Here is a 14,951-nt window from a genome sequence, read left to right as displayed (position 1 = left end):
TCTGACAGGGAACTGAAGCCGTTGTCTATGCTCTCTAGTTTATTAGCTTATATACAGTTTGGTAGTTTAATCCAATGGTTCCCATCATTGGGGTTCCTCCAAAGGGTCACAAGATAAATCTGAGGGGGTCTTGAGATGATTAATGGGTTAGTAAAGAAGAAATAAGACATAAATTTGCATTATTTTTCTTGACTTTTCTCTGATCTTTGCTCTCTGGGGGTAAATATAGTTGAGTTTTGCCTCTTTGAGCCTTAAACAGTTCAATTCAAATCAAATCATTTCAGAGGTCCTCATAAACATCTGACACATGACACGGGGCCCCAAGTAGACAGTTGTTTTTGTAAGGGGGGTCATAAACTAAAAAGGTATAATCTTTAACAATATATTGCATTTTATGAGCTTATCCTGTTTTTAAATGTAAAATATTAATTTGAAAAGTAATCTGAGCTGCTAGATAAATGTATAGTGGAGTAAAAAAATAACATTTCTTCTCTGAAATACAGTAAAGTAGCGTTAAATGTAAAATAAACTCAAGTGAAGTATAAGTTCCTAAAAATTGCACTTAAAGGGATAGTTTGGGTGTTTTGAAGTGGGATTGTATGAGATACTTATCCATAGTCAGTCTGCTTTACCTCGCTGTCAGACAGCCGTTTCTGACGGGGAACTGAAGCCGTTATATCCATCCATGCCGACGCCAAAGCCACCAGACTTCATTGAAAAAAAACCCTGTAATTTTACCTTGCAGAACACAGGAGCTGCTGGTCTACCGCTGCCTCCATCGGTTAGTTTGTTTGTGTTATTGTTTTACTTTGGTTAGTTTGGATTCGCTGAAGTCGCACAATAACACAAACAAACTAACTGATCGAGGCAGCGGAAGACCAGCGACCCCCGTGTATTGCACAATGGATACTTTTTCTTCTGAGACTTTAAGTATATTTTGATGATAATACTTCTTTAAGATGTTGAATGCAGGACTTTTATTTGTAATAGAGTATTTTTATATTGTGGTGTTGGTACTTTTACTTAAGTTCTTCTTCAGCCTTTGGATTTGTGAGTCCACTTCAGTCTTTGAGTATTTTTCACATATGCAACGCAACAACATACAAGTCTGCATCGTGCCGTGTCGGGACACGGTAATGGACAATGACATGGTGTGTGTGTATGGTTGTGTGTAATCAGTGCGTCTCTTGCTTCTTCCAGTGCAGTCTGTCCTGTTTGATCCTCTGCTGGACCCCCCTGTGGTTCAGTTTGGAGGCCGGTTAAAGTCCCCCTACCTCCCGTATTGTATTAGGCCGTGCCAAACAAACCAACACTCTGTGGAAACCCCGACACAATAGACGTGTCCTCTCTGGCTTTACTGCGCCTGTTGTACACCAGAGTAGAGTCTGTTAAGAAGGTCTGAATGGACACGCTGTCGGACACGCTGTGCACAATGGGCTTTTCATGCGTGACATGCCAATTCTGAAATTGATTTGGTTTCTGTGTGTTTGCACAGGTTCGGTGCAGATACCGTGGGAGCGTGCCATCTCCCCCAACAAAGTGCCCTACTACATCAAGTAAGTGCAACTTCAGGGTCAGTTTCTGCATTCATTCTGCTCTGTGTGTACTTTGGCTGGATTCAGGTGTTATTTTTATGACAAATGGGTATATTTTTCTCTTCCAAGGTTAAGTTTGACCTAGATTTATTTGGTTTCCAGCGCACGCCAAACTCTACAGAAACAGGCTGTTTGTAGCGTTATTCAAAACTACTTCTGTGATTGTCTGGGGCAGTTCAGAACAAGCTTGTTCACATGGTGCAATACATCACATCAAAAAGTTGGTGAAAGAATAACTAGTACCGTCTTTTTCACCTGATATTCAGACTGAATTGTTTTAGTTTCCTTAAAAATAGCTTTATTTATATAGCACCTTTCAAAACAGGGTTACAACGTGCTTCACAAAATATACAAAATAACAAGAAACAAAGTTACAAAAAGTTTATAAAATTAAGTTGGCAAGATCCACACGCAGCCAGCCATCACATTTATAGTTGATGTACCACCTAGACTCAGTCACTCAAGTGCACAATACACAACCGAGATGAGTAACACTACACCACCGTCAGGAGCTGAATTGTCCGCAGAGGTCTTTTCTATTCCAAAGTGAAACAAACCCGGTGATTAAAAACCGGTAAACGTACTGAATATAAAACAGTTTCTCCTTAAAATCAGTGTTTGGTTAGTGCTGTTCAGGTGCGAGCCGAGCAGCTGCAAACGTTTGCTCAGCAGTCTTCTCTGAAAGCTTGAAGTCAAGATGTCTGATGACTAAAAACCCATAATCCAGTTAAAAGATGCAATTAAATTTAGTCATAAAAATGTAACTTAAAGGGGCTCTATGTGTCTTGTGAAGTGACGGGGCTCCGCAGAGAGAAACGTTATGATCTCCGACCAAAACTCCGGTGTCTCCCCTGTTCCCTCCGGCCGCGGTCAGGAGGCTGAGGCAGGAAAAGCCAACACTAGTATCAGCATTGATTCATGGAGAGACCTTCATCTGGTCAGCTAACATTACTGCCAAGCAGCTGAAATATAGAGTGATATTGTGCTTTTAGCTGACGTGTGTCGCCTCACTGTGTTGAGCGATGCTCGTTCATGTCTATGTAGAGCGAGCACAAGCGCGAGCAACAGGACGCTGACTTTTGTTGACTTAACTGCCACAGGTGTCACTGTTAACAAGACATTTCTGATTCTTACATACAGTCCCTTTAAAACTAGGTAAAAGTTAAATTCATGGGAGCGTTGACTTACTTCGTGGTTTGGGTTGCAAAAATGTTTAACATGGTGTTCATGTTTAGCTGTTTTCTGTTTGGGAGTGGGAGTTATTTTGCAAACGACCAATCAGTGGTGACTGACGTAGCCGTTAAATTGACATCATTTTCAATCTACACAGAAACTGTTGGAGCAGTTAACTTAACGTTTAGTATGTTGATCATAGAAATATGCTTATATTAGAGTTATTCTTATAGCACCATTTCACCATGTGTATTGATAATTGCCCGCCTACAAACCTCTGATCGGCTTTTCCATTCACGAAAACGGACATCGGTGAGCAAAGCACCAGACACACAGTATTAAATCACTGAAAAAATCCGAGGTGTAGGCAGCGATTCAGAGGTCTGGATAGGAAGAAAGCTACCGGCGTCATTCTCCGACACCCGTCAGATCACATCCCTAATTGCAAAATCCTTGAATTCTTGCCTCACATTTTCAAAGACCTTTCTCTTTTTTCTCTGAAACGTTTGTTCAGAGTACAGAGTTACCATTAGAAAGCAGATACACACTAAATTATTCAGGGACTCTATTGAGCTACTGTGAACTATATTTGCTTGAGCACTCATCTGTTTATCTATTTACCTCATCAATACTATTTCACCTTTAGAGTGCTGCTGGTTTTATCAATGAACTGTGAATGTATGTGTATGTGTGTGTTTTGCTTAGAGGATTGTGTGTGTGTGTGTGTGTGTGTTTGTGTGTGTGCAAGCGTTTGTTCAGCTTGTTTCTCTTGACTGAGTATTTATTTTCTTAATCATGTGCAACAGAACCTCGCGGGTCTTGTTTTAGTCTGCTAGTCAAATTCTTTATGAGCTCTATTACTGTACCGATGGGGTCGGTCGTAGCGTCTGAGTAGCACTTCATTGGGTACCAATCAATGAGCGCTCGCACAGGTAAAACGGCGAGCGCGGCCCCTAAAAGGCCTCCTGGGTTCTGGCAGACGTCCTGCTTTGGGGGTTTCTCATTTATTTTGCTGCGCTTGTCGTTTTTATTAGATCTTTTTTTTCTGAATGTGCCCGTGGAGCCGGTAAGGCGGTGGTGTAAATGTATGTTTTTTGATGTGTGTGTGTACGGGTTGGGGATTTCATGCAGAAGCCTTTTTAAGTTACTGGCAGTAACTTTGATGCCTGAACTTGTTTGACGTATGTCTGCACTTTACAGGCCTGAAATCTCTTGTAAACAATGGTCGCCCTATCCTCTCATTTCTCTTCACCCTCTGATCTCCTTGTCTTTCACCGCCTGCCTCACCTCCCTGTCTCTACTTCCCTCGGCTCATTTGTACTTCCTTGATCTTTCTGGGCCTGAAAATGTGCACCTCCTTTTTCTTGCCCTGCTTCACAAACTCTTCTGCCTTTCGTTTCCCCTCAGCCATCAGGCCCAGACGACGTGCTGGGACCATCCAAAGATGACAGAACTGTACCAAGCGCTGGGTGAGTAAGGAGACAATTAAAGCGCCCCTCGGAGTCGTGCTCGGTCGCCCAGGACCCCCACTGGGCTGCAGCGGCAGCACCGGCAGCAGCGCGGCACCACTGGGCTCCTGTCACACAGCTCATTAAGGGGCCCTGTGTTTCCAGCACCTTAGGGACTACATCTCTACTGTCATTAACCTACGAGGCCCAATTTGCCAGCGCTGTGATTGCTTTTTGCTTTAGCCTTTAATTAATTGTGATTAAACGACATCATGTGTTTCACTTTTAATCTGATCTGACACAGAGAGCTTGCAGGGGGAGATACGCACGCTGCCGCGTACACATGCTCAAGCTAGACTCACACACACACATGTGCACGTATAACATGTACGCCGCTAATGACTTCTGCAACGGTGTGATAGCCAGGAGGAGAGATAGTGATGTCTAATTCCTCGATGGCAGGGTGGGTTTGTTTTCCCCTCATCTTTTTCATTTTCTCTAATCTCTTCCTATCTCTCTCTCTCTCTCTCTTTCCCTCCATTAGCGGATCTGAACAACATCAAGTTCTCAGCATACAGAACAGCCATGAAGCTGCGGCGGGTTCAGAAGGCTCTGAGACGTACGTGCAGTATTTCATCGCTGGTTATTTGCTGCTGGGACGGCTGGCTAAGTGATATACTGTTATCCTGCCTCATCGGTAATCCACTATGACAAGCTCTCTCCGGGAATGAGATATAACGATTAGCCGCGGAGCATTTCTTTATTCGGTTGTCGAAGGAATCATCGCTCCTCTCTGCGCTACTTGGAAATGTAGTTGAAAAATATTCTCTCCATCACTATCGGATTTAAAAATGCAGAAATCAAAAGTATTGATAAACTCAAGAGCCCACTAGAAACCACTCAACCGCCGGATTCCTTCCTCATTTCCATTACAGCCGGGATCGTTGGTGTGCTCGGTAATTAGAGCTGTTAATTGGTCCATTTGACTTACAAACGAGAAGGCAATTAGTTTTTGCCGCATGGTTGAGACTTGAATGTGTGCCCCCTTCAGGGTCACAGCACTTGTTGTTATCCCACTAGCTCCACACCCTCTCACTTTCTGCCCATTTTTCCTAACCATTGCTGATTTTTCCAGTGCTTCTCTTCTTGATGCCTCGGTGCTCTCTCGGTTTTTCCAACACCTCAAACCTGGCCCTTCTTTCTCCGTGCTCTCACAACACCTTAATCTTGTCCATCTTCCATCTCCTGCAGTTCTCTAACTCTCACTGACTCCAGATGAGCCCATATTTTCCGCTGCAAGTGGCCAATTTTGGCACTTTTCCTTCCTCATGTTCACCCCCTTTCCTTCTCTTGCAACACCCTCTCTCCTCCACGCCCCGAGTCGCTGTAATAAAAACTCAGCGTGCTCAGACCACTGTGAAAAACCTCTTTCAACGACTCTTTCTTTCTCTTGGCCGCTCTCTTATCTCGCCCTACTAGTTGATATCGTTACAGAATTTAATTGCCAGGCTGCCTTGATAACAGGACTCTCTCTCTCCTTGTCTTCCTCCTCTGCACACTTTGTTGAATGATTGAGCAGCGCTGCATAAGAGCCCATCAGAAATACTTTTTTTCGGTGATTCCCTCACAACCCCGAGAATACTCCTGTTATCTCCTCTCTCTGTTCTACCTCATTATCGCGCTATCCAATTATACCTGGCAACCACGGACACCCCTTTTAGCTCCACTCTGAGGGATGGGCCATCAAATTAGTTTAGAAGAGCGAAATCAAATTTGTGTCACTGCTCTCGAAACATCTGGCACGGCTTAAGTGGGCAAAAAGGGTGAATAAGCACTGTGCTATCGCCTGTGCTCTCATTGGCTGAGGTGAGGATGAGGATCCTGCTCTGTGTCCGTGTGTCGAAAAGTGAACGAGCACTCATGTATGTATGAACGTAGGTGTTAAACTTCTGTATTTTTCAACCTGGACCCTGTTTTCCCATGTTTTTTGTGTCTAAGTGACTCATGGGGACAACAATTTTTGAAACTGCTCCAGTATTTAGCGATAACGCTGTAACCAGCAGCTGTGAAACGAGCTGCGAGGGCAAGTGAGCAGCGTCAATGTAATGTTACATCCACTAAAAGTGCTTGTTTTTGCCACTAACAGACTCAGATTGTTGTTATAAGTGTCTGACAACATTATGGAAAGGACCCTACAGAGAAATACAATGTTTTCTTACCTTTCGCTTGATCCGATCTGTTTGTTATTATGTCCAAGTCCCGCTCAAGGAAAAGTCTCGCTGGGAAATCTGAATATCCGTATACTCAAATAAATACGAGCGGCCATCGAATTCAAAGATGGATGGAACGTGAGATTGGCCGGAGAATCGGAGCAGCGGAGGGGGCGGTATTGCATTCACTTTACCGCACCGTTGTGACAAAAAGAGAGCTGAGCCGGAAGGCAAAGCTCTCGATCTACCGGTCAAACTTCGTTCCTACTCTCACCTATGGTCATGAGGGCTGGGTCATGACCCAAAGAACTAGATCGTGGGTACAAGCGGCCAAAATGGGTTTCCTCAGGAGGGTGGCTGGTGTCTCCCTTAGAGATAGGGTGAGAAGTTCAGTCATCCGTGAGGGACTCGGAGCAGAGACGCTACTCCTTTCCGTTGAAAGGAGCCAGCTGAGGTGGTTCGGGCATCAAGTAAGGATGCCCCCCTGGGTGCCTCCCTAGGGAGGTGTTCCAGGCAAGGGAAGGGAAAGGGAAGTTTGGGGTCTGCTGCTGGAGCTGTTGCCCCCGCGACCCGACCCCGGATGAGCGATTGAAGATGGCACTGAAAATCTTTAGACAACACTAAGCTACGCTTTCTGTACTCCGACACAACAAACTCTGCCCGGCCGGCACTCGTGTTTCCACCACAGATGTATTCCACTATTCCAACATTGTCTTCGGGCAACACGCCACCTCGCTAGATTTCAGCCTTCTCCTTGAGCGAGACTCTTTCCATCATGTCAGACACTTATAGTAACAATCAGAGCCTGTCATGGCAAAAACAAGCACTTTTAGTGGATGTATATGACGGTGCCAGCTTGCCCCAATAGCACCATATTGCAGCCTGCGAGCAGCTGCCATCTGCAGCGCTCTCCCTCAATACTGGACCAGTTACAGAAAATTGTTGAAGTTACCCTTCAAGGCTCAATAATGTGTATATCAGAATGCTGGTGCTCTTAAATTGATAAGAATATGTTTACTATTTAAAAATATCCCAGTTTCACACATCACACACAACACGTGTCACATGAAAAACATACAGTACATACACAAGGTCACAATGAAAGTGTTTTTCCAGGTGTCTATGTTCTTTAATACGTGTCCATGTGTGGTTTTTAGTGGATTTAGTGGCGCTGAGCAGCCTCGTGGACGTGTTTCGGGAGCAGGATCTGCAGCAGGGGGAGCACGTGATGGACGTGGTGGAGATGATCCACGGTCTGACGGCTCTGTACGAGAGGCTGGAGGAGGAGAGGTCCATCCTGGTCAACATTCCACTCTGTGTCGACATGTGTCTCAACTGGCTGCTCAACGTCTACGACAGGTTGGTAAGCTGCATTGGGTCATTTTTTTTTAAACAACACAGCTTTTCATATATTCCGTCAGCTAATCAAGTTAGTTTCTACACATCCAGCAGACGCAGAGCAACGTGATTATCCCTCCTGAGAAAAGTGTCTTTACTTCAGCGATGATTGACTTTCTTTTTTCTGAGTGTTTACTGTGTTTTGGCTCGCCACTGATTTAAAGTGAATAGATGGTGTTGACTGTACAGCTTATGTGCAGTTATCTCTTGACCTGGAGGGGCTCCTGAGCCAGTCTGTTTACAGGTCTCGAGGCGTAAAAAGTAAGTCCAGAAGGATAAATTGTCTCAAGTAATGTCAGCGTCGGTAGGGGCTGAAGACGACAAGTTTGAAATTTAAGCAAGACTCAGTCCAAACCGAGTATATATGTCTGGACCGTGTACTGTCAGTCTGTGAATTTGTGGCTAAATTGTGACACAAATAGTCAGTGGTCTTGTCTATAATGTTAAATCCAGCGGTACATGTCCACCAGGTGCGGCGAGGACACTAAGGGGACGTGCTGCTCAACACAACTGGCCGTTCAAGCTGTGCCGTACCCTATCGTTGAATGCACCTGATTGGTTCCTGGTTTTCAAGTGGAAACAACATGGCGGCCTGCTCGTAAACGTTCTGTTATTCTGTCCAAACAATCCACCAAAATCTACTTCTGAAAACATTTTAAGCGAGAAACAGGCGATTCTGCTGCTGAATCTAGTTTTATTTTAGAACTAGATTGCGTAGTTTGACAGTTTGGTCCAAGTTTCGTGAGCTGGACTTGTCGCGCTGGACGGGCTCATTTGCATAAAGGAGTTGCTCTTTGCCTTTTCATTTTGAAAGAGCAACGGCCGATGAGGAAACTCCAACATTCGGTCAAACAATCGTGTAACTTTATCAGTCACTCATTGACAGACTTCTGCGTTTGTAGGGCTGGCCCTTAACGGTTCAGCCAAAAATCTGATGGGTTGAGTCAGAATGAAGTGATCTAACCACCCAGACCTCTCCATGAATGCATGGAATAAAAAAGACAATGTTTTTGGTTATGTTGAATCAATATCAATCCTTTTTATTCACTATCCATCGTGAGGCGACAATGTCATAGAGCGCAATGCTAAATCGTTGCAGCTCTCTTTTAAATGACACACTCGTCTCTCTCATGTGATGCTCATAAAGTGTTGTATTATAGCGACAGTTCTAAAGAGTTTAATGGAGTTCACCTGCTCTCCATCAGTGTTTTTGTTCCTTTATATGCCGACATTGTGACATTTCTGTCTATTCTCTTATTGTCTGATTTGATTCGCAATGAGCATACAGCTCTCCAGGGTGACTTTAAATACAAGAAATGTCTGTGTCATAGTACAGTGTGATTGTCCTGTATCATGTCTATAAATGCTGCAGAGCCGGGTTTAATGATTTAGCATTACACCAGGTCATTAGAGTTGATAGCAGTATCAAAAATAATGGAGCTTTAGGTAAATACACATCACATACACACACAGAGACTGGCTATGTGTAATCTCATGCCACTATAAGGACAGTCTTGTCTGCAGATTGATGTAAGTAGTTCAATGGCTTGTTGTACAGACCTCTATAAAGAGCCACAGTGTGGCTAAAGCTCCAATAACAATGTCCAGGCAGAGGGCCAACCATCCCCTTCTGAGACACTGCAGAAACAAATCCTCTTTCACACCAACTTTCACCCCGTCTTTGCTCCTCATTGACTACTCCCCACAGAGAAAAACACTGAGCACAGACTGACGGAGAGACGCAGGAATAACTTCCTGAGTGCCGTAAATTCGGTTGGTAGCTCTTAACTACTTGCTGCTAATGAGAGACAATCACCCCCTGTATAAATTTCAGTAATTGCTTTTTTGTTTTCCAATATATAGCGGCAGTGAATCTGAATGAGATGTGTGCTTGTGTGTGTCCGTATTTATTTGTTTGTTTGCATTACAGTATATTACAGCATGCATATCCAGAGGCATGTCACACTAGCAGGGCGTGCAGGAGTGACATGTCCCCTGGGGAGCAGCAGCACTCGGGTGCATATTGTAGATGACGTTTGACACACAGCAGAAATAAAGGTGCTGACAGCCAGTCACCCCCCATGTGCTCTCGAGCTCCTCTCGACTCCAGCTCTAAATCTAACAGTAATGCTCTCCTTATCGTGTCTCATGTGACTCTAATGGCCTGGCCTGAGTAATGTTTCAGTGTCCTTTCTTTTACTTCAAAGCAACATCCCAGCTCTGGATATTTAACTCCCTTTTTTTTTTTTTTTTATTAAATGTTATACTTCATTGATCTGATGTTCTCTGATGAATGTGATGTTCTTGATTTCTCACTTAACGATTCAAATGTTAATTCGATAAGCCTGTGGTTTTATGCCAACGTTTGCTCCGCTCCGCAGTAAATTCTTCCAGGCTGTGTTTGGCACCGGAGCTGTGAAATTTCAAAAAATGAACAGTGACGGTGAATTAGTTTGTTTATTTAGAGCAGAAAAAAGGCTAATGAGACCTTTTAATGCTCAGGTCAGAGCACAACAGCGTCCGTCTCACCGGCCTCGCCATCGGCCAAAGATCATTTATTCTGTTTGTTCAGCTGAGGACAGCACATCCCAAATATCCTGGACTTGTCAGTCATGACCTGGGACTTGACTCTGGACTTGTGAGTCTTGACTTGGGACTTGATTCAGGATTTGTCAGTCTTGACTTGGGACTTGACTCGGGACTTGTCAGTGTTGACTTGGGACTCAATTCGGAACTTGTCAGACTTGACTTGGGATTTGATTGGGACTTGCCAGTCTTGATTTGGGACTTGACACTGGACTTGTCCGGCTTGACTCAGGACTTGTGAGTCTTAATTTGGGAATTGACTCAGGATATGTCAGTCTTGACTTGGGACTTGACTTAGGCTTGTCAGGCTTGACTTGGGACTTGACTCAGGACTTGTCAGGCTTGACTCGGGACTTGCCAGTCTTGATTTAGGACTTGACTCGGGACTTGTCAGTCTTGACTCTGAGATTTGACTCAGGACTTGTCAGTCTTGACTCTGAGACTTGACTCAGGATTTGTCAGTCTTGACTTGGGACTTGACTCAGGCTTGTCAGGCTTGACTTGGGACTTGACTCAAGACTTGTCAGGCTTGACTCGGGACTTGCCAGTCTTGATTTAGGACTTGACTCGGGACTTGTCAGTCTTGACTCTGAGATTTGACTCAGGACTTGTCAGTCTTGACTCTGAGACTTGACTCAGGATTTGTCAGTCTTGACTTGGGACTTGACTCAGGCTTGTCAGGCTTGACTTGGGACTTGACTCAGGACTTGTCAGGCTTGACTCGTGACTTGCCAGTCTTGATTTAGGACTTGACTCGGGACTTGTCAGTCTTGATTTGGGACTTGACTCTGGACTTGTGTCTTGACTCTGGACTTGTCAGTCTTGACTCTGGACTTGTCAGTCTTGACTCGGGACTTGTCAGTCTTGACTTGGGACTTGAGTGCAAAGACTTGAGACTAACTTGTGACTTGTGAAACCCTGACTTGGTGCCACCTCTGGTATTCCTGCCTGTCTGTACAGTCAGTGACACTGTGAGCTGATTATTGCTCTCCTGGCCTTGAACCCAACACGGACTAAACACTGGATCGAGTGCGTTGCCTTTAGGTGCTCTGGATGTCCTCTAATACAATTTCACAGTGTGGCGGTGACCTGCGCTGTGCTGCTGCTTTGACCCACGTAATTCCTCCACACTTTGTCCCTCCCAGCGGGGCTCAGCCAATGTATGAATATATTACTGCAACACAAATACACCGTGATCGGAGTTCATTCACGGTTCAAAAGATTGTAGCTTTACAACTTTTCTTCTCCTCCCTCTCTCTCTCTCTCTCTCTCTCTTTCTCTCTTTCTCTCTCCACTAGTGCTCGTAACGGCAAAATGCGAGTCCTCAGCTTCAAGATGGGATTGGTGAGCTTGTGCAACGCAGACGTCCAGGAGAAGTACAAATGTGAGTGTTGATGCTCGTTCATGTGCCTAATGCATCTCCTCGACTGCAAACAACAAGCCAAAACAAAACGGGCCCTGATTGCCAGTATTACATAAAGACATCCACTTAGTCTAATGGAGGAAATGAGTCTGCTTGCTTTAATGGAGAAAGCTTTCTTTACTTCTCCAGAGTACAACCGGGGGCCTTAAAAGGATTGCTTGCCAAAGACACCATTCACGCTCGCTCTCTTTCTATGGCTCCCATTTTTTTCATCTCAAGTCAAACTAGCAAAGAGCTACTACCTTCCTCCTTTATTTGATTATATGAGATGTTCTGTTCTCTTGTAACCCCAGTGTACAAGTCATCATGTAAATATAGGTAAAAAAGGGGGAAAGTGAGCATTTGATCTGACGCTAGCTGGACCTGAAACAGCTTGTAGTTGATACAAGAGCAGAGACAACACTACTGCCGTGCTCGTGCCAGGATTATTCATGTCCTGGCACACCATATGGTGTTAGCTCTTAAAAACTGAGAGATGACAGATTTGCCTTCAGTTGAAAACGTCCCTGAGGTGAGTCAGCCCCTCTTTTTTCTAGGTTCAGGTAGAGACATGTGGTGGCCTTATAACAGTTTGTCATCTCGCCGACTGCTCCGAACTCCAGACGTTACCGGAATAATATTTGCAAATAAATCTGAAGCATTTGCATCAACCTGCTTTGAGATACAGACGTCAGGTGTTTATTCCATCATCACCAGTCTTTTGCTTGACTTTGTGCTACCAGACATTTTTTATATTAGAGGGGCTTTTTATTTAACATTTGCCTCCACACAAGCACACCTTTACAGACAGCAATATGGGCTGCTTTCACACAATTTGACACTACTTACTGCTCCGTCGCCGGCTTCTGCCTCTAAATTTTCTCATCAGACAACCATGGCAGCTATTTGGAAAAGTTGTTCAGTCCTCCAAAATTATCCACCAAAAAATATGTTTCTGAATATATTTGAGGGAAGAAATAGTCCAAACTGTTGCAGACTGTGACTTCATTTTATATTTGCAGTGCTTAGTTTAAAGGTAAAGGTTGGTTATCTTAAGAAACTTATCAAGAGAACACTACTGGAACATCTCAACATCTATTGGATGGATTGCCATGATTTCATTTGTCCAATGCGTTGGTTTACGACCAAAATACCTGCAAAACTGATGTCTTTCTCGTCATGTGTAGCTACTTGTGTTTAGTGCTAATTAGTAAATGCTAGCATGCAAACCATAGACTGTATAAAGATAGACGACGCGTCTCAAAATAGCCAAAATATCCTGGAAACTGGGGCTGCCATCTTGAGATTTTGACATCATTTGGAGCAAGAGAAGTGATCGGGGGGTTGGAGCTGTGGTATCGAGGTCCCGCCCACACACCCGCCATAAAGCCAATCACGAGCCAATCACGGCCGTAGCTTGCTAGCGTGAGCCACCTAGCTGCTACGTTAGCTCTTTGGCTACAGTTATGATCGAACTGAGACATGTTCTACAGTATTACACAGACTTGTGACGGTTATGGAAAGTTAAAGTTACATCTCCTTTCTCATACAATTCAGAGCCTCTGGCTTCGTGACTACTTCACTCAGAGCAGCTGTCAATCACATCTGTCAATCATGACGTCTCATCTCCCTTTTTATAGCATCAAATAATTAATTAAAACCAAACTTATCAGAAGAATGAACACTTGAACACAAGTCAGCGTGATAAGAACTACCTAAAATGACAGAAACCATCTTTGGAAAAAAATGATTTGACGTGTACTTTGATTTTTAGTTTGACCCATGTCCCATCCACTAACATGGAGGGGGCGGGATTTATGACCAATACTGCAACCAGCCACCGGGGGGGGGGCGATCACAGTGTTTTGGCTTCACTTTTGGGGATTTGTCATGTCGTCCATTTTTATATACAGTCTATGATGCAAACACGTTAAACTAAGATTCTGACCATGGCAAATGTGATACCTGGTAAACAAAAGCATGTTAGCATGCTGGCGTTAGCATTTAGCCAAGTACAGCCTCATATAGAGCTGCTAGCGTGGCTTTAAACATGTGGCTGTGATTCATTTATTTAAAGGCACAGTGTGTATTATTTGGCGACATCTAGCGGTGCGGTTGCAGATTGCAAACAACTGAGTACCCCTCCACTCACTCCTCCCTTTCCAAGACTGCAGTTACGTGAGCCGCCGAGTGCAAAACTGTGGTAACGCCGTTCACCTCGCTCAGAGGCCATCCTTACCATAATAATAACACTACTTTAGGAGCAGCGGAAGTCAGACGGCGGCTGGCGGTACCACGGTTTAGCACTCTGCGGCTCACGTTACCGCAGTTACACAAGCGTGTCGGAGGACTACGCTAGAGCCAGTGTTTGGTTTGTCTGTTTTGGGCTACTGTAGAAACATGGCGGACTCCGTGAAGAGGACCCGCTCCCTGTGTAGATATGAAGTGCTCTTTCTAAGCTAATGAAAACACAATGATTCTTAGTTTCAGGTGATTATACACTAATGAAAACATAGTTATAAATATTATATTCCATTTATGCAAATATATCCCCCGAAAAGTTACACACTGTTCCTTTAAGGTGGTCATCTAAGGTGAGATAACTGACCCACTAATGCTCCAACAAAGCCGTGTTTGCCTGGTAGGTGATGTAGACTTTACTAAAGGCTTTATATGTAAAACTGTGGGTATGCAACCCCAATCTAGTAAAGAGGTAGTTTCATGCTAACTAGTAATTACTGAAAACTTCACAAACAAACTTAGTAATGGATGTTCAGATAGTTTGTGCGGGAAACTCCAGGAATACCTTTATCTCACTGCAGCGTTTGCATCATTGCAGGCTGCGTGTGTCGGATGTGATAGGCCTATATACCCCGGTAGTGTCTCCATAAAACGTGTCCAAAAAAACTCATCTCTACCAGACAAGCTCAATGTGAACATTTAAAATGTCAGACACGCCTCAGCTCTGGTTATAAGAACTATAAATAGGAAGCTGTTTAACATGCAGGTGTTAAAGCCAAGTGTTGTCCCTGCAGGGTTGAATAAGTACACAGAGAGAGGGATACATGGGATGCTGCTTATGCTTGGCATTGTGCAGCAGCCTCACACGCCTGTCAGCATTCATCTCTTCAGTGACAGG

The 14,951-nt window shown here is 44.2% G+C and overlaps 1 protein-coding gene across 3 annotated transcripts in view; it reads left to right on the top strand.

Moving 5' to 3' along the window:
* The window catches only part of drp2 (dystrophin related protein 2), a 105,100-nt gene that overhangs the window by 52,467 nt on the left and 37,682 nt on the right, over positions 1–14,951 (top strand). For all 3 annotated transcript variants that reach the window (XM_037779980.1, XM_037779981.1, XM_037779982.1), the window contains 5 exons: positions 1,496–1,556; positions 4,176–4,237; positions 4,761–4,835; positions 7,584–7,785; positions 11,709–11,794. In XM_037779980.1, the coding sequence (XP_037635908.1) occupies positions 1,496–1,556; positions 4,176–4,237; positions 4,761–4,835; positions 7,584–7,785; positions 11,709–11,794 (486 nt within the window). The remainder of the gene's footprint in view (positions 1–1,495; positions 1,557–4,175; positions 4,238–4,760; positions 4,836–7,583; positions 7,786–11,708; positions 11,795–14,951) is intronic.

This window comes from Sebastes umbrosus, chromosome 9 (genome assembly GCF_015220745.1).
Source record: "Sebastes umbrosus isolate fSebUmb1 chromosome 9, fSebUmb1.pri, whole genome shotgun sequence".
Taxonomy (NCBI): Eukaryota; Metazoa; Chordata; class Actinopteri; order Perciformes; family Sebastidae; genus Sebastes; species Sebastes umbrosus.
The sequence above is the reverse complement of the archived record's forward strand: the minus strand, read 5'-3'. Positions and strand labels throughout refer to the sequence as shown.